General features: G+C 40.5%; 1 protein-coding gene across 1 annotated transcript in view; it reads left to right on the top strand.

Moving 5' to 3' along the window:
* unm_sa1614 (un-named sa1614) overlaps nucleotides 1-23666 on the top strand; it is a 114368-nt gene that overhangs the window by 3550 nt on the left and 87152 nt on the right. The window contains exons 2-10 of the mRNA XM_035754802.2: nucleotides 14929-15001; nucleotides 15288-15433; nucleotides 15777-15851; nucleotides 15970-16019; nucleotides 17056-17185; nucleotides 17512-17597; nucleotides 18388-18463; nucleotides 19703-19789; nucleotides 22115-22215. Of these exons, the coding sequence (XP_035610695.1) occupies nucleotides 14929-15001; nucleotides 15288-15433; nucleotides 15777-15851; nucleotides 15970-16019; nucleotides 17056-17185; nucleotides 17512-17597; nucleotides 18388-18463; nucleotides 19703-19789; nucleotides 22115-22215 (824 nt within the window). The remainder of the gene's footprint in view (nucleotides 1-14928; nucleotides 15002-15287; nucleotides 15434-15776; nucleotides 15852-15969; nucleotides 16020-17055; nucleotides 17186-17511; nucleotides 17598-18387; nucleotides 18464-19702; nucleotides 19790-22114; nucleotides 22216-23666) is intronic.

Genomic DNA, 23666 nt, shown 5'->3' with positions numbered 1-23666 from the left:
GAAAGAGAGAATTAGAGAGAGCATACTTAAATTCACACAGGACACCGGATAGGACAGGAGAAGTACTCCAGATATAACAAACTGACCCTAGCCCCCCGACACACAAACTACTGCAGCATAAATACTGGAGGCTGAGACAGGAGGGGTCAGGAGACACTGTGGCCCCATCTGATGATACCCCCAGACAGGGCCAAACAGGAAGGATATAACCCCACCCACTTTGCCAACGCACAGCCCCCACACCACGAGGGATATCTTCAACCACCAACTTACCATCCTTAGACAAGGCCGATTATAGCCCACAAAGATCTCCGCCACGGCACAACCCAAGGGGGGGCGCCAACCCAGACAGGAAGATCACATCAGTGACTCAACCCACTCAAGTGACGCACCCCTCCTAGGGACGGCATGAAAGAGCACCATTAAGCCAGTGACTCAGCCCCTGTAATAGGGTTAGAGGCAGAGAATCCCAGTGGAAAGAGGGGAACCAGCCAGGCAGAGACAGCAGGGGCTGTCGTTGCTCCAGAGCCTTTCCGTTCACCTTCACACTCCTGGGCCAGACTACACTGAATCATATGACCCACTGAAGAGATAAGTTTTCAGTAAAGACTTAAAGGTTGAGACCGAGTTTGCGTCTCTGACATGGGTAGGCAGACCAACTCCATAAAAATGGAGTTCTATAGGAGAAAGCCCTGCCTCCAGCTGTTTGCTTAGAAATTCTAGCGACAATTAGGAGGCCTGCGTCTTGTGACCGTAGCGTACGTGTAGGTATGTACGGCAGGACCAAATCAGAGAGATGGGTAGGAGCAAGCCCATGTAATGCTTTGTAGGTTAGCAGTAAAACCTTAAAGTCAGCCCTTGCCTTGACAGGAAGCCAGTGTAGGGAGGCTAGCACTGGGGTAATATGATCACATTTTTGGGTTCTAGTCAGGATTCTTTTAGCCGTATTTAGCACTAACTGAAGTTTATTTAGTGCTTTGTCCAGGTAGCCGGAAAGTAAAGCATTGCAGTAGTCTAACCTAGAAGTAATAAAAGCATGGACTCATTTTTCTGTGTCATTTTTGCACAGAAAGTTTCTGATTTTTGCAATCATCGAAATGTACAGCTGTGTGTTTTTTTCGAATGACATCCCCAAGAGGTAAAATATATAGTGAAAACAATAGTGGTCCTAAAACGGAACCTTGAGGAACACTGAAATTTACAGTTGATTTGTCAGAGGACAAACCATTCACAGAGACAAACTGATATCTTTCTCACAGATAAGATCTAAACCAGGCCAGAACTTGTCCATGTAGACCAATTTGGGTTTCCAATCTCTCCAAAAGAATGTGGTGATCGATGGTATCAAAAGCAGCACTAAGGTCTAGGAGCACGAGTACAGATGCAAAGCCTCGGTCTGATGCCATTAAAAGGTAATTTACCACCTTCACAAGTGCAGTCTCAGATCTATGATGGGGTCTAAAACCAGACTGAAGCATTTCGTATACATTGTTTGTCTTCAGGAAGGCAGTGAGTTGCTGCGCAACAGCCTTTTCTAAAAATGTTGAGAGGAATGGAAGATTTGGTATAGGCCGATAGTTTTTACAAATATTTTCTGGGTCAAGGTTTTGCTTTTTCAAGAGAGGCTTTATTACTGCCACTTTTAGTGAGTTTGGTACACAGAGAGCTGTTTATTATGTTCAACATAGGAGGGCCAAGCACAGGAAGCAGCTCTTTCAGTAGTTTAGTTGGAATAGGGTCCAGTATGCAGCTTGAAGGTTTAGAGGCCATGATTATTTTCTTCATTGTATCAAGAGATATAGTACTAAAACACTTGAGCATCTCTCTTGACCCTAGGTCCTGGCAGAGTTGTGCAGACTCAGGACAACTGAGCTTTGAAGGAATACGCAGATTTAAAGAGGAGTCCTTAATTTGCTTTCTAATAATCATGATCCTTTTCCTCAAAGAAGTTCATTAATTTATTACTGCTGAAGTGAAAGCCATCCTCTCTTGGGGAATGCTGCTTTTTAGTTAGCTTTGCGACAGTATAAAAAATAAATTTTGGATTGTTCTTATTTTCCTCAATTAAGTTGGAAAAATAGGATGATCGAGCAGCAGTGAGGGCTCTTTGATCCTGCACGGCACTGTCTTTCCAAGCTAGTCTTTCCAAGGCAACGTGTGGCCACTTTGAAGAATCTGAAATATAAAACATATCTTGATTTGTTTAACACTTTTTTGGGCTTCTTCATGATTCCATATGTGTTGTTTAATAGTTTGGATGTCTTCACTATTCTAGTGTAGAAAAACGTACAAATAAAGACACTTGACTGGTACTGTCACCTGGAATGCATTTCAATTAACAGGTGTGCATTGTTCAAATTTCATTTGTGGAATTTCTTTCCTTAATGCGTTTGAGCCAATCAGTTGTGCTGTGACAAGGTAGGGATGGTTTACAGAAGATTGGCCTATTTGGTAAAATACCAAGTCCATATTATGGCAAGAACAGCTCAAATAAGCAAAGAGAAATGACAGGCCATCATTACTTTAAGACATGAAGGTCAGTCAATAATGAAAATGTCAGTGTAGTCGCAAAAGCCATCAAGCGCTATGATGAAATTGTCTCTGAGGAGGACCGCCACAGCACAGAAAGACTCAGAATTACCTCTGCTGCAGAGGACAAGTTCATTAGAGGTACCAGACTCAGAAATTGCAGCTCAAATAAATGCTTCAGAATTCAAGTAACAGACACATCTCACCTGTCTGCGATTTATTTAGATTTCAAGGCACACTTAACCATCATGGCTACCACAGCATTCTGCAAATATACGCCATCCCATCTGGTTTGGGCTTAGTGGGACTATGTCGCAAAACGCCCTTTCAGGCTAAGGGCTATTTGACCAAGAAGGAGAGTGATGGAGTGCTGTGTCAGATTAACTGGTCTCCACAATCACCCTACCTTCATAGTTTTGATGTCTTCACTATTATTCTACATTCTAAAAATGTAAAAACAAAGAAAAACCCTTGAATGAGTAGGTGTCCATACTTGTGACTCTTATTGTATATATTCTTATGTTTTTATTTTATTTTCAAGTGTACTCTATTTCTTGTATTTCTTTTATTTAACTATTATATCTGCGATGTTGAAGACCTACACTTGATTACACCTGTTGTATCCTGTGCACTTGACAAATAAACTCTGGTGGGCCTCCTGGGTGGCGCAGTGGTCTAGGGCACTGCATCTCAGGGCTAGCTGTGCCACCAGAGACTCTGGGTTCGAGCCCAGGCTCTGTCGCCTAAAATGCAAATTAATTACTTAAAAATCATACAATGTGGTTTTCTGGATTTTTGTTTTAGATTCCGTCTCTCACAGTTAAAGTGTACCTATGATAAAAATTACAGACTTCTACATGCTTTGTAAGTAGGAAAACCTGCCAAATCGGCAGTGTATCAAATACTTGTTCGCCCCACTGTATACATTTAAATTATTCTCGAATGAGCGGCCGTTCATGTGCAAAGTATTAGCATGTCAATAATAAATGTAAATAAATAAATAAGCCAATTTGTACGTTGTTGATTCATTATAGACACTAGGGTTCATGCAGATAGCCAATAATTTTACAATGTTCAGATGAGACTGATAAAGACTGGTAAAGACTGATTGATGACTGAAATGTAAGATCTTTAGATCGGCTTCTTCAGAGCACCATTCAGAAATGTTCTCTTAGAATAGATGCTTCGGCTGTTGTCGGGCATTCTCGTTTCAGACTTACGTAATTTCCTGTCCTTCACGAGATCACCAAATGAAACCAACTCAACATGACAGTCTTTCTAAGAGTTAAGTCGGAAGACTACTTAAATAAACTTCTCTGTGGTGCCCCAGGTTAATAATGAGTTAATTGTTGCATGATTTAATTCAATTGTGGAATCAATTAAATATTAGGTAATCGATTAGATAAAATAGCATGTCATTACGTTAAGGATACTAAAGATATGACACCATGCATTGTATGTAACCAGTCAAATTCATACAAACTGCTACGGATGCAGGCACCGACTAATGTTGACTGGACTGCCAGATGGTGAAGCGTGATTCATCACTCCAGAGAACGCATTTCCATTGCTTAAGAGTCCAAGGGCGGTGAGCTTCACACCACTCTAGCCAATGCTTGGCATTGCGCATGGTGATCTTAGGCTTGTGTGTGGCTGCTCGGCCATGGAAACCCATTACATGAAGCTCCTGGCGAACAGTTCTTGTGCTGCCGTTGCTTTCAGAGGCAGTTTGGAACTTTGTAGTGAGTGTCGCAACCGAGGACAGATGATTGCTACGCGCTCAACACTCGGCAGTCCCGACCTGTGGGCTTGTGTGGCCTACCACTTCATGGCTGAGCCATTAATGCTCCTAGACATTTCCACTTTACAAGACCAGTACTTACAGTTGACTGGGGTAGCTCGAGCAGGACAGAAATTTGACGAACTGTCTTGTTGGAAAGGTGTCATCCTATGATGGTGCTACTTTAAAAGTCACTGTTCAGTAAGGGAATTGTACTGCCAATATGGGTCTATGGAGATTGCATGGCTGTGTGCTCGAATTTATACACAGTGTGGCTGAAGTAGCCAAATCCACTAATTTGAAGGGGTGTCCACATACTTTTGTATATACAGTGTATTTGTCTTGATGTTTTAAGTTAACACAGAAGTTAGTAAAAAATTGAATACTAACATGACAAACATGCTATGCGAAAGTTATTTTACAATAAATCAAATAATGAAATTTTGTTTATACATTGAACAAAAATAAACCCAACATGCAACAATTTCAAAGCTTTTAATCAAATCAAAGTTTATTTGTCACGTGCCCTGAATACAACAGGTGTAGTAGATCTTACAGTGAAATGATTTCTTATAGTCTCTAACCAATAGTGCAAAGAAGGTATTCGGTAAAGTAAAGAAATTAAACAACAGTAAAAAGACAGGCTATATACAGTTGTGGCCAAAAGTTTTGAGAATGACACATTCATTTCCACAAAGCTTGCTGCTTCAGTGTCTTTAGATATTTTTGTCAGATTTTACTATGGAATACTGAAGTATAATTACAAGCATTTCATAAGTGTCAAAGGCTTTTATTGACAATTACATGAACTTGATGCAAAGAGTCAATATTTGCAGTGTTGACCCTTCTTTTTCAAGACCTCTGCAATCTGCCCTGGCATGCTGTCAAGTAACTTCTGGGTCACATCCTGACTGATGGCAGCCCATTCTTGCATAATCAATGCTTGGAGTTTGTCAGAATTTGTGGGTTGTTGTTTGTCTAAGCGCCTCTTGAGAATTGACCATAAGTTCTCAATGGGATTAAGGTCTGGGGAGTTTCCTGGCCATGGAACAAAATATTGATGTTTTGTTCCTCGAGTCACTTAGTTGTCACTTTTTTGCCTTATGGCAAGGTGCTCCATCATGCTGGAAAAGGCATTGTTCGTCACCAAACTGTTCCTGGATGGTTGGGAGGAGTTGCTCTCGGAGGACGTGTTGGTACCATTCTTTATTCATGGCTGTGTTCTTAGGCAAAATTGTGAGTGAGCCCACTCCCTTGGCTGAGAAGCAACCCCACACATGAATGGTCTCAGGATGCTTTACTCTTGGCATGACACAGGACTGATGGTAGCACTCACCTTGTCTTCTCCAGACAAGCTTTTTTCCGGATGCCCCAAACATTCGGAAAGGGGATTCATCAGAGAAAATGACTTTACCCCAGTCCTCAGCAGTCCAATCCCTCTACCTTTTGCAGAATATCAGTCTGTCCCTGATGTTTTTCCTGGAGAGAAGTGGCTTCTTTGTTGCCCTTCTTGACACCAGACCATCCTCCAAAAGTCTTTGTCTCACTGTGTGTGCAGATGCACTCACACCTGCCTGCTGCCATTCCTGAGCAAGCTCTGTACTGGTGGTGCCCCGATCCCGCAGCTGAATCAACTTTAGGAGACGGTCCTGGGGCTTGTTGGACTTTCTTGGGGTGGGGGGGGGGGCGCACAATGCAAATAGTTCGGGTAGCCATTCGATTACCTGTTTAGGAGTCTTATGGCGTCGGGGTAAAAACTGTTGAGAAGCTTTTTGCCCTAGACTTGGCACACCGGTACCGCTTGCCATGCGGTAGTAGAGCGAACAGTCTATGACTAGGGTGGCTGGGGTCTTTGACAATTTTTAGAGCCTTCTGGATGGCATGCAGCTTAGCCCCAGTGATGTACTGGGCCATACACACTACCCTCTGTATTGCCTTGCGGTCAGAGGCCGAGCAATTGCTGTACAAGGCAGTGATGCAACCAGTCAGGATGCTCTCGATGTAGCAGCTGTCGAACCTTTTGAGGATCTCAGGACCCATGACAAATATTTTTTGTATCCTGAGGGGGAATAGGCTTTGTCGTACCCTCTTCATGACCGTCTTGGTATGTTTGGACCATGATAGTTTGTTGTTGATGCGGAAACCAAGGAACTTTAAGCTCTCAGCCTGCTCCACTACAGCCCCGTCAATGAGAATGGGGGCATCCTCGATCCTCCTTTTCCTGTAGTCCACAATCCTCTCCTTAGTCTTGGTTGCGTTGAGGGATACGTTGTTGTCCTGGACCACACGGCCAGGTCTCAGCCTATAGGGAGGAGGTCAGTCTTGTCGGTGATCAGGCCTACCACTGTTGTGTCATCGGCAAACTTAGTGATGGTGTTGGAGTCATGCCGGGCCGTGCAGTCATGAGTGAACAGGGAGTACAGGAGGGGATTAAGCACGCACCCCTGAGGGAACCCCTGTGTTGGGGATAAGCATGGCGGATGTGTTGTTACCGACCCTTAACACCTGGGGGCGGCCTATCAGGAAGTCCAGGATCCAGTTGCAGAGGGGGGTGTTTAGTACCAGGGTCTTTAGCATATTGACGAGCTTTGAGTGGTGTTGAATGCTGAGCTGTAGTCAATGAATAGCATTCTCACATAGGTGTTCCTTTTATCCAGGTGGGAAAGGGCAGTGAGGAGTGCAATAGAGAGTGGATCTGTTGGGGTGGTATGCAAATTGCAGTTGGTCTAGGGTTTCTGGGATAATGGTGTTGATGTGAGTCATGACCAGCCTTTCGAAGCACTTCATGGCTACAGACGTGAGTGCTACGGGTCAGTTGTCATTTAGGCAGGTTACCTTGGTGTTCTTGGGGGCACAGGCACCACGGTAGTCTGCTTAAAACATGTTGGTATTACAGACTTGGACAGGGAGAGGTTGAAAATGTCAGTGAATACACTTGCCAGTTGGTCAGCGCATGCTCGAAGTACAGCCTTTTGAATTTTTACCTGTTTTAAAAGTCTTACTCACATTGGCTGCGGAGAGCATGATCACACAGTCTTCCGAAACAGCTGGTGCTCTCATTGCATGTTTCAGTGTTATTTGCTTTGAAGCGAGCATAGAAGTTCTTTAGCTCGTCTGGTATTCTCGTGTCACTGGGCAGCTTTCGGCTGTGCTTCCCCTTGTAGTCTGTAAGGGTTTCCTAGCCCTGCCACATTCTGGACACAGAAGAAACTCTACAGGAATGACATTGTCCATCCAAATCATCTTGGCTCCTGGACTCTGTCCACGCATTTCAAGGCTGCGTTGAAACATTGACTGGTAAATGATCCAAGACCTGCTCAGTTAATCCCTACCATTTGTGACATTGACTCGTCATAATAGTGCATCAAATGTACATGATCTTAGGGGCAATGGCAAACACAATGTAAGTAATTAAATGTATGTACCCCACATTGCACCGAATACATCTGTTTATCCTACAGCTATTGTAAGCAGTAACCATGAGCCTATAAACCAGAGTTACACTGCTAGCACTGAGGCAGTGTGCAATAAAAAATAAATAAATAAAAAAAAATTAAAAATGGAATATCTACGTATGCGTACAGAGACCCATTATCAGCAACCATCACTCCTGTGTTCCAATGGCACGTTGTGTTAGCTAATCCAAGTTTATCATTTTAAAAGCCTAATTGATCATTAGGAAACCCTTTTGCAATTATGTTAGCACAGCTGAAAACTATTGTGCTCATTAAAGAAGCAATACAACTGGCCTTCTTTAGACTAGTTGAGTATCTGGAGGGTCAGCATTTGTGGGTTCGATTACAGGCTCAAAATGGCCAGAAACAAAGACCTTTCTTCTGAAACCTGTTTTGAGAAATGAAGGCTATTCCACGTGAGAAATTGTGATTTTTAAATATTGACTGGCTATCATCAAGCTGCCTACTCAAGAAAGAACTTCACCCTGTAACCAGTGCCTGCAGCCTGGATCAGGTTATCAGTCAACCTACCAGGGAAGTTCCAAACAGCACAGGAATTAAATCTTCAACATGTATTGATCACTTCTTTACTAATGCTGCAGCCATTTGCTTTAAAGCAGTATCCAAATCCATAGGATGTAGTGATCACAATATAATAGCCATATCTAGGAAAAACAAAATTCCAAATCCTGGGCCTAATATAGTGTATTAGAGGTCATACAATAACTTTTGTAGTGATACATATGTTGATGATGTAAAGAATAGTTGCTGGTCTGTGGTGTGTAATGAGGACCAACAAGACGCTGCACTTGACGCATTTATGAAACCACTTATTCCAGTTACTAATAAGCACGCACCCATTAAGAAAATGACTGTAAAAACTGTTAAATTCCCTTGGATTGATGAGGAATTCAGAAATTGTATTGTTGAGAGGATGAGGCAAAAGGTATGGCAATTAAGTGTGGCAGCCTAACTGCTTGGCAAACGTACTGCAAATTTAAGAAATAGTGACTAAACTAAATAAAAAATTAAAATAAACTACACTATGAAACAGATACATTAAATAACGATGCTTTGGGGCACCCTTAAATGAAATTTTCGGAAAAAAATCCAACTCAGCTCCTTCATTCATTGAATCACAAAGCCCACTGATATTGCAAACTACTTTGCTTATCTTGCAAATTAAAAAGTAATTAAACTTAGTGATGACATGCCAGCAACAAACACTGACACTACACATCCAAGTATATCAGACCAAATAATGAAAGACAAGAATTGTACTTTTGAATTCCGTAAAATCAGTGTGGAAGAGGTGATTTTTGTTGTTGTTGTTGCTATCAACAATGACAAGCCCCCGGGGTCTGACAATCTGGATGGAAAATTACTGAGGATAAGAGCAGACAATATTGCCACTCCTATATGCCACATAAGCCTCCTAGAGAGCGTGTGCCCTCAGGCCTGGAGGGAAGCTAAAGTCATTCTGCTACGCAAGAATAGTAAAGCCCTGGGAAAAATTGTGTATCTGGGCAATGCTATTTCACAGTAAACAAATTGACAACAGAATTTCAGCATGCTTACAGGGAAGAACACTCAACAAGCACATCACTTACACAAATGACTGACTGGCTGAGAGAAATTGATGATAAAATGTTTGTGGGGGCTGTCTTGTTAGACTTCCATGCAGCTTTTGACATTATCGATCATAGTCTGCTGCTAGAAAACTGCATGTGTTAGGGTTTTAAACCCCCTGCTATAATGTGGATAAAGAGTTAGTTGTCTAACAGAACACAGAGGGTGTTCTTTAATTGAAACCTCTCAAATATAATCCAGTTAGAATCAGGAATTCCCCAGGGTAGCTATTTAGGCCCCTTGCTTTTTTCAATTTTTACTAACAACATGCCACTGACTCTGAGACTGAAATGACTGCAACAAAGAGCTGCAGTTAGTTTCAGAGTGGGTGGCAAGGAATAAGTTAGCCCTAAATATTTCTAAAACTAAAAGCATTGTATTTGGAACAAAACACTCACTAAACCCTAAACCTCAACTAAATCTTGTAAGAAATCATGTGTAAATTGAGCAAGTTGAGATGACTAAACTGCATGGAGTACATGAGATTGTAAACTGTGGTCAAAATATATTGATGCAGTAGTTAGCTAAGATGGGGAGAAGTCTGTCTATAATAAAGCAACACTGTCAACAAGGCAGGTCCCACAGGCCCTAGTTTTGTCTCACCTTGACTACTGTTCAGTCATGTGGTCAGGTGCCTCAAAGGACTTGAAAATTGCAATTGGCTCAGAACAAGGCAGCACGGCTGGCCCTTGGTTGTACACAGAGCGCTAATATTAATCTTTCCTGGCTGAAAGTGGAGGAGAGATTATTAGAGAGATTTATTCGAGAGATTGACATATTGAATGCACCGGGCTGTCTGTCTAAACTACTGGCACACAGCTCGGACATCCATGCATACCCCACAAGACATGTCACGAGGTCTCTTCACAAAACAAGTCCAGAACAGACTATGGGAGTCACACAGTATTACATAGAGCCATGACTACATGGAACTCTATTCCACATCGAGTATCTGACGCAAGCAGTACAATTAGATTTTAAAAAACGGATGAAAATATTTCTTTTTGGAACAGCACAAACATTGGCACAGACGCATGCATACACATAATAATAATAATATATGCCATTTAGCTGACGCTTTTATCCAAAGCGACTTACAGTCATGTGTGCATACGCACTATACATACAAATGGATTTAGTACTGTAGATATGTGGTAGTGGTGGAGTAGGGGCCTGAGGGCGCACAGTGTGTTGTGAAATCTGTGAATGACAAACTTTGATTTGATATATTGTAATTTAAAAGTTGTATAAACTGTCTTAATTTTGCTGGACCTCAGGAAGAGTAGCTGGTTCCTTGGCTAATGGGGATCCATAATAAATACAAATACACCCGACGAGCGTCAGAGCCGGTGTAGTACGATGTGATCTTAGTCTTGTATTGACATTATGTGTGTTTTATGGTTCGTCATAGGGCATAGCGGGATTTCTTATAAGCTTCCGGGTTAGAGTCCCGCACCTTGAAAGCTGCAACTCTACCCTTTAGCTCAGTGCGAATGTTGCCTGTAATCCATGGCTTCTGGTTGGGGTATGGTTGATGACATCGTCAATGCACTTATTGAGGAAGCCAATGACTTATGTAGTGTACTCAATATCATTGGAGGAATCCTGGAACATATTCCAGATTGTAATATATAATAATAATAATAATTCCAGATTGTGCTTGCAAAACACTCCTGTTGCTTAGCATCTGCTTCATCTGACCACTTTTTTATTGATCTAGTCACTGGTGATTCCTGCTTTTAGTTTTTGCTTGTAAGCAGTAGGGTTGGGCGATATGGCCAAAATATTATATCACGGTATTTAAAATAAAAAATGGACGGCATTTTTTTGTTTTTTAATAACGAAAGTTCTACGTTTGCTTCATGAGTAGTGAGTGATCCTAGGGTGGCAACGCATACATTCTTAGTGATTTCAATGAGTATTTCTCCATTGTGATTTTGTTTTATACTGTTCAATTCAACTACAACCAGAAGAAATGTCAGCACTTTTATCATTATATGATCATTATATGTTAATAGAAAATTACTAAAGTAAAAGTGAGACACCCAGTAAAATACTGCTTGAGTAAAAGTCAAGGTATTTGGTTTTAAATATATATACTATAAGTATCAAAAGTAAAAGTATAAATAATTTCAAATTCCTTATTAAGCAATGCAGATGGAACCATTTTAATTTTCATATTTTTTATTTACGGATAGCTAGGGGCACACACTCCGACATAATTTACAAACAAAGCATTTGTATTTAGTGAGTCCTCCATATCATAGGCAGTAGATGACCAGGGACGTTTTCTTGATAAGTGCGTGAATTGGACCATTTCTGTCCTTCTAAGCATTCAAAATGTAACAGGTATTTTTAGGTGTCAGAGAAAACATATGGAGTAAAAATTACAGTGTTTTCTTTAGGAATTGGAGTAAAGTAAAACTTGTCAAAAAAAAGGTAAAGTACAGATACCAAAAAAATGACTTAAGTAGTACTTTAAAGTATTTTTACTTAAGCAGTACCACTGCTAAATTGAGAATTTCCACACTGCCACGTAGGGGTGCACGATATTGGCAAAATATCTAGGATTTATTTTAACCAAATGTTGCAATTGTGATTTGACCTGCAAATCTGTTGGAATCATGGAAACAGAATGACTATTCTAATTATATAGTGATATAACAGTGGGCACTTTGAATACAATGTTGTTTGAGATGACATCGGATTAAAATGCCAGGGAGGCGTTATTGTGACCGAGTAGGAACTTAATTGTTGATACGTGTTTCCTAGGGGACCCTATAAACTTTGGCTACATTGCATGTTTTCTCTTAGATACTTCATGTAGCTAACATATTATTGCTTTGCATATTCCTCTTTAGAAGATACTGTTGCACAAACAACATCCTGATTTAGGTTGTATTAGCTAGCTATGTTTGCTCTTACTCAGTACATTTATTAGCTAGCTAGCTATTAGCATTAGTGTCTCGAGTTTTAGGGCAACTTGCTAAGAAAAGACAAACTAGCTGTTTGCTGATGTAAGAAACACAAACGAATAGTGTCATTTATAGAACGCTAGTGGATTTATATTAAGAAGCAAAGTGAAAACAGCATTGTTGTCATCAACATTATTGCATGTGCTGCATTGACAATGCAGACTGAGCGCAAGTGTCTCGTGGTTGAGGAACATTGAATGCGCTCCTTGAGTGACGGGGCATGGCTAGGTCTGTGTGGAAAGAGGCGCGGAGTGAGATGACTCCAAGTAGCGAAGTAAACTATAAAAATTGACATTACACATGGTGCATCACATTTAACAAACCAAACATTAAAATACTGGTAGTGAAGGTAAAGTAAAAACCCAAATTCCTGCATCAAAACTGGTATATCATAAAACTAAAAAAAAGAAGAGTATACCGCACAGCCCCAGTAAACAGGATTCAGGAGGATAGAATTATGGTCAGATTTGCCAAATGGAAGGCGAGGAAGAGCTTTGTATGTGTCTCTGTGTGCGGAGTAAAGGTGGTCAAGGTTTTTTCCCCCTTTGATTCAAATTGTCCACTTGGCTACCTTTAAAAACAATGTTAAGCCCTGTCTATACCTTGGTCTAACATGCATCCTTTTTCCTGATTGTGTCCACATTCTGCTTGTGCCCACATTGTTTGACAAGCATATACGATTAAAAGACTCATTGTGATCTGATTTTGATCAGATCTTTCAGACCACCTCCGGAGTATAGACAGACCTGAACAGTGAAATCATTTAAATCATCATTACTCCACCTTCTAAAGTCATTATCAGGTGACACTGTTGACTTATGTTTCTTAAAATAATTAATTAAATGATATTTTGAAGGAGTGGCAGTCGAATAATTTTCATAAAGGGAGGGACCAGGATATCTGGTCACAATGCGGACACATTGGACAGATGAGACGCTTTTTACTACCATGTGTAGATGCAACGATAAGATCAGGACAAAGGACTTATGTCAGCACCAGGTGTAAATGAGGCTTTATAAATATCTTTCCACACCGCCAGCCACATTCGCATACCTCGTTGTTAAAAACTCCCAACTACCATTTATCCTGCCTTGCTCGCTTATGTGCTCCAAAATTGCCTTGTGATGAATAGCAGTGATAGGGGCATTCTTTGCAAGGGCACACCAAACCCCCAGTGCTCTTCACATCACACATTTCTCTCTCTCTGTGTATTTGTGTGTGCACGAGTGTGAAGAGGGGCCTATATTACGGACATGAACATAGATTTTTAGCATATGCTCCATTTTTAAGAAAGCATAATTAGGCTAGTGTTATGTAACAGTGAGAGCTTTGTAAATTAACGGATTTTGTTCAACCATATGAATATGATGTTCATTAAATTTGCATGATGGCACATAATTTTGGTATTAAGAGTTTCTACTGTATGTGTTATAACTGCTGCCACAACATGATGTATCAGACTCAAAAATATGTCTTTGGGTGAATTGTTTTACCTTAAACAATAACATACTACACACACCATACTATGTCACATTCTTAGTGCATGTTTTTGTCTTATACAGTCTTTGCGTTTGGTTTTCTGAATTGAATTGAATTGCCTTTTTTAAAAATGTATTGGTTGTATTTTTCTGTGTAGAGCAGAAAAGCAACGGTGGAAACACGTGTCATTGACCATAGCCTTCTATTCACAAGCCTCTGCGCAAGCCACCACTTTTATGGATCAATCATCAAGCCATGCACATCAAAGAACAACGTTTTAAGATTAGCTGTGCTGGTTTATTGTTGGGCTTATATATGGTGAAATGCATGGTTAAAAGGGGAAAAGAGCAGTGAATTCTTGTAGGGCTGGGCGATTATCTTATTTGAATGATTTTGGCAAGTAAGCCCATTTTTGGCTTTGTCTCTGCATGCTTTGAAGGAAGTTGAAGGTAGTTTCATGAGCATGCTAGCTGTTCAGGTAGACTTCCAGTCATTGCGCTAATGGTAGTTAGCAATGGCTCGTGATACTACCTTCAACTTCCTTCGAAGCATGCAGAGACATAAACATGGTATCCATGAGCCCATCTGACTATGGGTAAGTAAAAAAGGGGCTTAATTACCAAAATCGTGCACTATACTTGTGGGGGCGGTTTCCCAGACACAGAATAAAGCCAAGTCCTGGACTAATAAGCAAGCTCAACGGAGAATGTCGATTTTTAAAGTGTTTTTTTTTTCAGTCTCAAACTAATATTAATATCTATACCCGGGAAACCGCCCCTCAAGGTGTACAAGTATGGATACACATACCGGTATGAGGTTTTTAAAATACTATTTATAATGATATTTTGATACAGTTACTAAATAAATGAACATTCACCACATTGGACAACTTCACTGTCAGTTTAGCCTAGTTTGGTTGAGAACCAATCAGAATAGAGAAAGCCCATTAAATCCACTAAGAATTCATTTGTTGCCATGCTAGGGTCATGTACTACTCATAAAACATATATTTAGAACTGTTTTCAGAAACATAAAATACAATTCTGGCCAAGCCCTAAATTGTTTTGTATATGTTTTACAGGCTTTGGACTGTGACAGAACAGTGTTGCAGAAAATGAAGAAAGCTGCTAAAGCCAAGCATGCTTCAGGTCAAGGTAAAACACAATCATAATGAAGAAAACCCACAGCAGATCATTTTGTTTGGTACATTTAATTGAACTGGAGAACAGTGCAAAACAAGTGCCAATTGTGCCTATTATTCTATCTGATTTGCCGCACACATATAATAGCACCTATTATCCAAGATCTATAGCACAAATGGTAGCCATTACCTAGAGTACCATGTAGGAATCATGTGAGCCTATTAACACTGATCTAGTGAAAACTGTCATCTGCTGTTATGTATGTGTGCTAAACGTATTGTCCCTTTCCCCCTTATAGACCATATCTCCCATCTGGAGCTGTACATCAGTTCCATGGAGAAACTGGTTGTGAATTTTCACTCCAATGGAGATAAGGAAGTGGCCTCTGCCTTCACTAAGTTTGCTGAATTTTCCAAAGAGCTGTTGACGCCAATAAAAAACTTGGTGAGAGAGATTGCTTTCGAGAGTGTATATATATATATAAAAAAAATATATTTTAAAAAGTCAGACATCTCATTAAGCGAGAAGAGAACTAACTTGGCAGATAATGTGCGTCACTTTTTATTTCAGCTCTCTGTGATATCTGTGATACTTTGTCTCATTCAAAGTTCTCAAAGTTCTGACGTAAACCTCTTTTGTGTAAAAATAAAAAAAACTCTCAAACTTGAATAATCAATTAGAATGTGTTTCTGTTGTGTCTACTTCAAAGCTCCTCAGTAACAGTCTGACATTGTGCGTATTGTAACCCACCACAACTGGACATGAACTGAGTGTGTCTTCCCATTAGTTAAAGAGCATGCTGCACAACATCAACTTCTTCCTGGACTCTCTAGTAAAAGGAGACCTGAAAGAGGTCAAAGGGGTATGTCTAAAATGTCAAATAGCTGATCTTGCCTCGCTCAAATATCATTGTCGTATTGCTTATTTGTGATGATGACCACTCTAAAATAATGCAACATTTCTGTTCTCTTCTCCGTCAGGATTTGAAAAAGCCGTTTGACAAAGCATGGAGGGACTACGAAAATAAATTGTGAGTGTACATCTGCCCAACAGCTAAATGGTCCTGGTGAGGAAACAATGATTTTACCTGGCTTTTACATTTTCCGCACCGGTGCCAAATGATGCATTTGCTCAATATCAAAACAATGCATTGCATTCATACGTCCGTCAGTCAACTGAAATAATGCTGTATTTTTTAAATTCTGTATAGCTGTTTTAATTAAGTAGAAATAACAGGCTGGTTTATTGCCAGGCCAATGGGCTAGAGGATATTGTTTTGATTTGTGGTGTAAGAGTTATTGTTCATGTCACAAATTTGGTCCAAGAGACAGAAGTTATATCCTCACACTTTCCACCAACAAGACGAAATGGATCTGTTCCTATTTAAATAAGGTTTTAAGTGTCATAGCAACCAGCTTTGAATTACTGTAATCTGTGGGGCTGTACAGCTGCCCTTGACACCACATTCACATCCCCTGTACTGGAAACAGTGGTTGAGCCGTGCATCATTTGAATGATTCTCTATATGCTTTTATTACAAGCCATTCCTGTTCAAGCTCCCCACAGTCTCGTTTTCCCCAAGGCCTGAATCCAATCTTGTGATTTTCGATGTAAATGACCACAAAAACATCATATGACGACAATACCATATTGAAAAAAAATCAGATGACAGCCCAGCACCATTTACAAGACATACTAAGAAGCTCCTCCCTGATCCTTACATAATGATTTACCATTCACATGATTTTTGCATTCATTTTTGCATTAATAGTAGTACTATTTCTCATGTGAAATATAATCAGTATCTCTTATCAATATCACACGAAAAAAGAAACGTCCTTTTTTTCAGGAACCTGTCTTTCACCTGTTGAATCATCTTATGTTCATACAAATATTTACACGTGTTAAGTTTGTTGACACACACCTTTCTTTTTTTGCTGAGTTTAGAATAGCATTTTGTCCAATTCTCTCAACTGTATGAATCAACCAACCGCAATGAGCGGTACCCGTGTGTTTTATCTCTTTGACTGACCTGCGAGGAACTACTATTATATTGTATCACTCAGCACCAAGATCGAAAAGGAGAAGCGGGAGCTAGCCAAGCAGTACGGCATGGTGCGCACAGAGGTGAGCGGCGGAGAGATTGCAGAGGAGATGGAGAAGGAGCGCAGGATGTTCCAGCTACAGATGTGTGAGGTGAGCGGGATCTACTGTATAGAGGGGTTCTTATTGAAATTATATGGGGGGAAGTCTCAAAGTTTTGACATCTGATTAACAGTTTTGGCTTAGAGCTTTGGCCAACATTTGTGCCTACTGAGAATGGGGTGTTACCTCAGGGTTTGACCTCTTATCCCGTAAAGACATAGAGTTTCAGATATGAAACCTTTCTGAATAGCTCCAAGGTCTTCCATTGGAATCTGTAGTTTCTCTGTCTTAACGATGTGCTTGACAGACACATTGGCTTATTCAATGGATGAGTAACTCAACCATAAAAACGTTTGCTTCTCCTCTGTTTCTTGTAGTACCTCATCAAAGTGAACGAAATCAAGACTAAGAAAGGTGTCGACCTGCTTCAGAATCTCATCAAGCACTATCACTCCCAGTGCAAGTAAGGCAATGTGTTTGGTCTCTGTCTAATTAAAAGTTAGGGGGAGAAATTGCTCTGAGGTTTATCGAGTAAAAGGAGAACCTCAGGAGGTAAAAATAATGGGCAGAGTGGAGTGATTGTATACTGTACTGTAAGTACATTGAAAAAAAGCTATTGCCTAATGATCTGCTTTCGTGAAAAATACAATAACTTTTTAAAGCATATGACTTGATATCTTATTGAAATATGTAAATAATGTCCGTCCCACATACGGTATTACTGTGCTATAGCGCTAAGTGTTTTATAAAATACTTAACACTTATGGATTATCTAGATTATGATATAATAAAACCTATTGGTGAAATGCATGCTTGGACTCCAGAGGATTGATAGATGTATTGATGCATTATTTTGAGTAAAGGGTGATTTATTAAAAAATGCTTTTGAACAAGATAAGTGGCTGCGAAATGAGTTGACATAATGGTTTTAGATTTGCCCGAGGGTCATGCAGTAGCAGTATGATGGCATAATCATATACAGATAACCAGATGAGAAGCAGCCTATTCTAGAACTAATTTTCATCTTTCAGTAGAGCTTCAATTGCGTGTGCCAAACACATCAGTTAGATGTTAAATACAATATCCCCTGTGACTGACTCTCCCATGCTCCATCATATGTGACCAGAATCGGGAAACATGCTAGCCCATCCTGCAACACATCCAAACACTCACTCAATCATTCCCACACACACTCACACACACTCTCACATACACACACAATGCAGCAATAAACTGATATTTCCTTTTGTCAGTTTCTTTCAGGAGTGCCTGGTGGCCACAGAGAAGCTCAAGCAGTATATTGACGAGCTCACAGGAGCGCTGGGCACTGTGAGTGGCATTTCACAATGTATGTGTGTCTGATTTTCATTTTATTTAACCTTTATTTAAGCAGGGAGTATGTTGAGACCACGGTCTCTTTCACAGATGAGCCCTGCACATTCTGGTGTTCGATCAAATGGCAACTTCCAAAAGTGATGTTCACTACAAACACCACCTACTGCAGTCTCAGAATGAGCCATTTGCAATCAACTGCAGTTTTGCTTTTCTGTTGCAACCATCCCCCACACAACTGATTGATTTCGGTTTTGCTACAAGCCCAACTTGAACAATTGTAAGGAATCTCTCCAGAAACCATATAATAAATGTAATCTGAACTGTTAATTGTTTTCCCCCTCACATCAGTAGTCAGCGACTGTCCTCTCTCCCAGCTGTTGGGTTCCATTAACATTCTATTGAGATAAACAGCCCACGCTGTTAGCCCTGTTCTAATAATATAATATAATAATATATGCCATTTAGCTGACGCTTTTATCCAAAGCGACTTACAGTCATGTGTGCATACATTCTACGTATGGGTGGTCCCGGGAATCGAACCCACTACCCTGGCGTTACAAGCGCCATGCTCTACCAACTGAGCCACAGAAGGACCACATTTAGAGTAGATAGAGATAATCAGCTCAGTTAGCCTCAAACCGCTACAGCTCTATTCAGAGAGCCATTCACAGCTGCCCTATGGGCAGAAAACTTGCACATGTGACTGAAGCAGGGCATCTGCATTCTGAACACTCTCCCCACCCTACAGCTCACACAGGCAGTACAGCCCTTTGATCAACAACCAACTAGATCAAATTCATCAGAGTAGACACTGCACAATGGTTGTTCATGTAGATTATAGTGAGGCAGTAGACGACCAAACGTGCTCTGTTTATGACTATCCTATCCTGCACGGTGAAGGGCTATGAGGACTTACACATGTTTTACCCCTAGTCTCTTGCTCCTACCCCCTAAACACTGCTGTAGAACTGTAAAGTTTGGATATGTTTAAGCAATACATTTTCTCAACCATTGGGTATTAAAGGAACATTTTTAGTCTCAACATTTCTGCAATGCTGAGATTGTCTTAAAGCAACACAATCAATTTGTGTGACCTGGAATGTGTTTGGAGGGAAAGGATGTGAGGGGTGGGTGGAGTGTGTGTGTGTGTGTGTGTATGGGAGGTCTGGTGTGTGTGTGTGTATTGGGAGGTGATGGTGAGGGTATTATTGAATGTGCTCTGTCTCTGTCCAGATCAAACACAGACAGGACGAGGAGAAGAGACAACTCTGCTCTCTGAGAGACCAGCTCCGGCCCTCACTGCAGCCTGAGCTCAAAGAGGTGAGGGCACACACACACCATACATACAGGTTTGATTGAAATTCTAAATGTGCCTGTCAATGTAAAAAAAAAAAATGTAACATTTGAGGTTGTTTAAGAGTGTATATATATATATTTTTTTAAATGTTTCTTGAGTAAAGCATTTATCTTCCATGCTCATATGTGGTGAGTATTATCTCACTAAATGTGGATGTTGTAATTCATTATATAAAGTATTAACATTGTGGTTTTATTTCAATCCTGCAAGTCGTCCAGTCAAGGAGAATACGTTGAATTTGATTTACGTGATATGTACAGTACTTGCATATGATAAAACATACATTTATAACCAAAACCCTGGAAATGCAGTGCATTCTGAAAGTATTCAGACCACTTGACTTTTCCCTCATTTTGTTACGTAGTAGCCTTACTCTAAAATGTATGATTGTTTTTCCCCCCTCATTAATCTACACACAATACCCCTTATTGACAAAGCAAAAACAGGTGTTTAGAAACTTCTGTAAATGTATAAAAAATAAAAACGGAAGTAAGACATTACATAGATATTCAGACCCTTTACACATTTGGCAGCGATTACAGACTCTAGTCTTCTTGGGTATGACGCTACAAGCTTGGCACACCTGTATTTGGGGAGCTTCTCACATTCTTCTCTGCAGATCCTCTCAAGCTCTGTCAGGTTGGATGTGGAGTGTCGCTGCAAAGCTATTTTCAGGTCTCTCCAGAGATGTTCAGGTCTGGGCTCTGGCACGGCCACTCAAGGACATTCAGAGACTTGTACCAACGCCACTCCTGCGTTGTCTTGGCTGTATGCTTAGGGTCGTTGTCCTGTTGAAAGGTGAACCAGTCTGAGGTCCTGAGTGCTCTGGTATCAGGTTTTTATCAAGGATCTCTGTACTTTGCTCCGTTCATCTTTCCCTCGATCCTGACTAGTCTCCCAGTCCCTGCCTCTTAAAAACCATCCCCACAACATGATGCTACCAACATGCTTCACAGTAGGGATTGTGCCAGTTTTCCTCCAGACGTGCCAAACAATTCAATCTGGCTTTTATCAGACCAGAGAATCTTGTTTCTAATGGTCTGAGAGTCCTTTAGGTGCCTTTTGGCAAACTCCAAGTGGGGTGTCATGTGCCTGTCATATGCCTACTGAGGAGTGGCTTCCGTCTGTGGGCACTCTACCATAAAGGCCTGATTGGTGGAGTGCTGCGGAGATGGTTGTCCTTCTGGAAGTTTCTCCTATCTCCACAGAGGAACTCTGGAGGTCTGTTGTGGGGACCACCTTCTCCCCCGATTGCGCAGCTCTAGGAAAACTCTTGGTGGTTCCAAAATTCTTTAATTTAAGAATGATGGAGGCCACTGTGTTTTTAGGGACCTTCAATGCTGCAGAATTATTTCGGTACCCTTCCCCAGATCTGTGTCTTGACACAATCCTGTCTCGGAGCTCTATGGACAATTCCTTTGACCTTATGGCATGGTTTTTGCTCTGACATGCACTGTCAACTGTGGGACCTTATATAGACTGGTGTGTACCTTTTCAAAATCATGTCCAATCAATTGAATTTACCACAGGTAGACTCCAATCAAGTTGTAGAAACATCTCAAGGATGATCAATGGAAACAGGGATGCCCCTGAGCCCAATTTTGAGTCTCATAGCAAATGGTCTGAATACTTATGTAAATAAGGTATTTCAATTTTTTTGTAAATTAAAAAATGAATAAATTTGCAAACATTTCTAAAAACCTGTTTTTTTTATTTTATTTGATCAATTTTAGCATACAGCTGTAATGTAACAAAATGTGGAAAAAGTCATCAGGTTTGAATTCTTCGAATGCACTGTACACCTGCGGTGGTTCTATTCAGTCCTTGTGCAACAAGCTAAATGTTTTACATTCAAGGGCTATTTGTACTTTTTATGAATCACCCTTTTTAGAAACTTTTGTTTATAGTATGTGTTATGATGTTATGGCTGATCTTAGTGGTATTTGACAAGAAGAGATTGTCTGCCTGACCGAACACTCAGCTACTACTGTACTTGCATGCATACGTTAATCTGTCTTGTTTGTGACATCACATTTCTGCTTTCCGTGTTCCTCACTGCTTGAGTCACAGGATCTAGATATTGAAACTTGGGTCACGATATGTTAATATAGAACATGTAAAATCAAATAAATGTTTATTGGTCACATACACATGTTTAGCATATGTTATTGCAGGTGTAGCGAAACGCTTGTAAAGGGATAAATGGTGACCCTCTGTACATTATAGAAAATAATGGACGACGTGGTAGGGAATCGTGTAAATGACCTCCATCTCTTTGTCAAACCCAGGACTCTTTGAGCAAGCAGACATTCTACAGCATGCACCAGCTGCAAGGCAACAAACATTATGGCACAGAGAAAGCGGGATATCTCTACAAGAGAAGTGACGGGTATGAACACTTTATCTGTGTGAAAGTCATTATCCCAAGCAGAATTGTCATACCTACAGTGGCAAGAAAAAGTATGTGAACCCTTTGGCATTACATGGATTTCTGCATAAATTTGTCATAGATGAAGATCAGATAAAATTTTAAGTCACTACAATAGACAAACACAATGTGCTTAAACTAATAACACATAAACAATTATACATTGTCATGTCTTTATTGAACACACCGTGTAAACATTCACAGTGCTGGGTGGAGAAAGTATGTGAACCCTTGGATTTTATAACTGGTTGACCTTCCATTGGCAACAATAACCTCAACCAAACGTTTTCTGTAGTTGGTAGAACAGACCTGCACAATGGTCAGGAGGAACTTTGGACCATTCCTCTTTACAAAACTGTTTCAGTATAGCAATATTTTTGGGATGTCCGGTGTGAAACGCTCTCTTGAGGTCATGCCACAGCATCTCAATCGAGGTCAGGACTCCGGAAGGTGTAATTTCTTCTGATGAAGCCATTCTGTTGTTGATTTACTTCTGCGTCACCCAACTTCTGTTGCGCTTCAATAGGCGGACAGATAGCCTTATATTCTCCTGCAAAATGTCTTGATGAACTTGTGAATTAATTCTTCTGTCGATGATACTAAGATGTCCAGGCCATGAGGCAGCAAAGCTGCCCCAAACCATGATGCTCCCTCTATCATACTTCACAGTTGGGGGAGGTTTTGATGTTGGTGTGCAGTGCCTTTTTTCTCCACACATAGTGTTGTGTGTTCCTTCCTCCCAAACAACTCAATTTTAGTTTCATTTGTCCACAGAATATTTTACCAGTAGCTCTGTGGAACATTTTGCGAACTTCAGATGTGCAGGAATGTATTTTTTGGACAGCAGTGGCTTCTTCTGTCTTACCGTGGACTGATGAACATCAAGGCTTTTAGAGATACTTTTGTAACCCTTTCCAGCTTTTATATAAGTCTACAATTCTTAGTCTTAGGTCTTCAGAGATCTCTTTTTGTTTGATGCATGGTTCACATCAGGTAATGCTTCTTGTGAATAGCACTCAAATGTTGTGAGTGTTTTTATATAGGGCAGGGCAGCTCTAACCAACATCTCCAATCTCGTCTCATTGACTGGACTCCAGGTTAGCCGACTCCAATTAACTTTTGAAGTCATTCGCCTAGTGGTTCACATACTTTTCCCAACCTACACTGTGAATGTTTAAATGATGTATTCAATAAAAATACAATAATGTGAGTGTTATGAGTTAAAACACACGGTCTATTTTGTGACTTAGATGAAGATCAAATCACAATTTCTAAGCAATTTATGCAGAAATACAGGCATTTCCAGAGGGTTCACATACTTACTTTCCACTGTACAAGTGAAATCCTATTTCTACTAGACGGATGTAGTATCACTGTGTATAGTGAGAATTTAATTTGAGCTTCCATACAAT

The sequence above is a fragment of the Oncorhynchus keta genome, chromosome 37 (genome assembly GCF_023373465.1).
Source record: "Oncorhynchus keta strain PuntledgeMale-10-30-2019 chromosome 37, Oket_V2, whole genome shotgun sequence".
Taxonomy (NCBI): Eukaryota; Metazoa; Chordata; class Actinopteri; order Salmoniformes; family Salmonidae; genus Oncorhynchus; species Oncorhynchus keta.
This window is presented reverse-complemented; position numbering and strand designations above follow the sequence as displayed.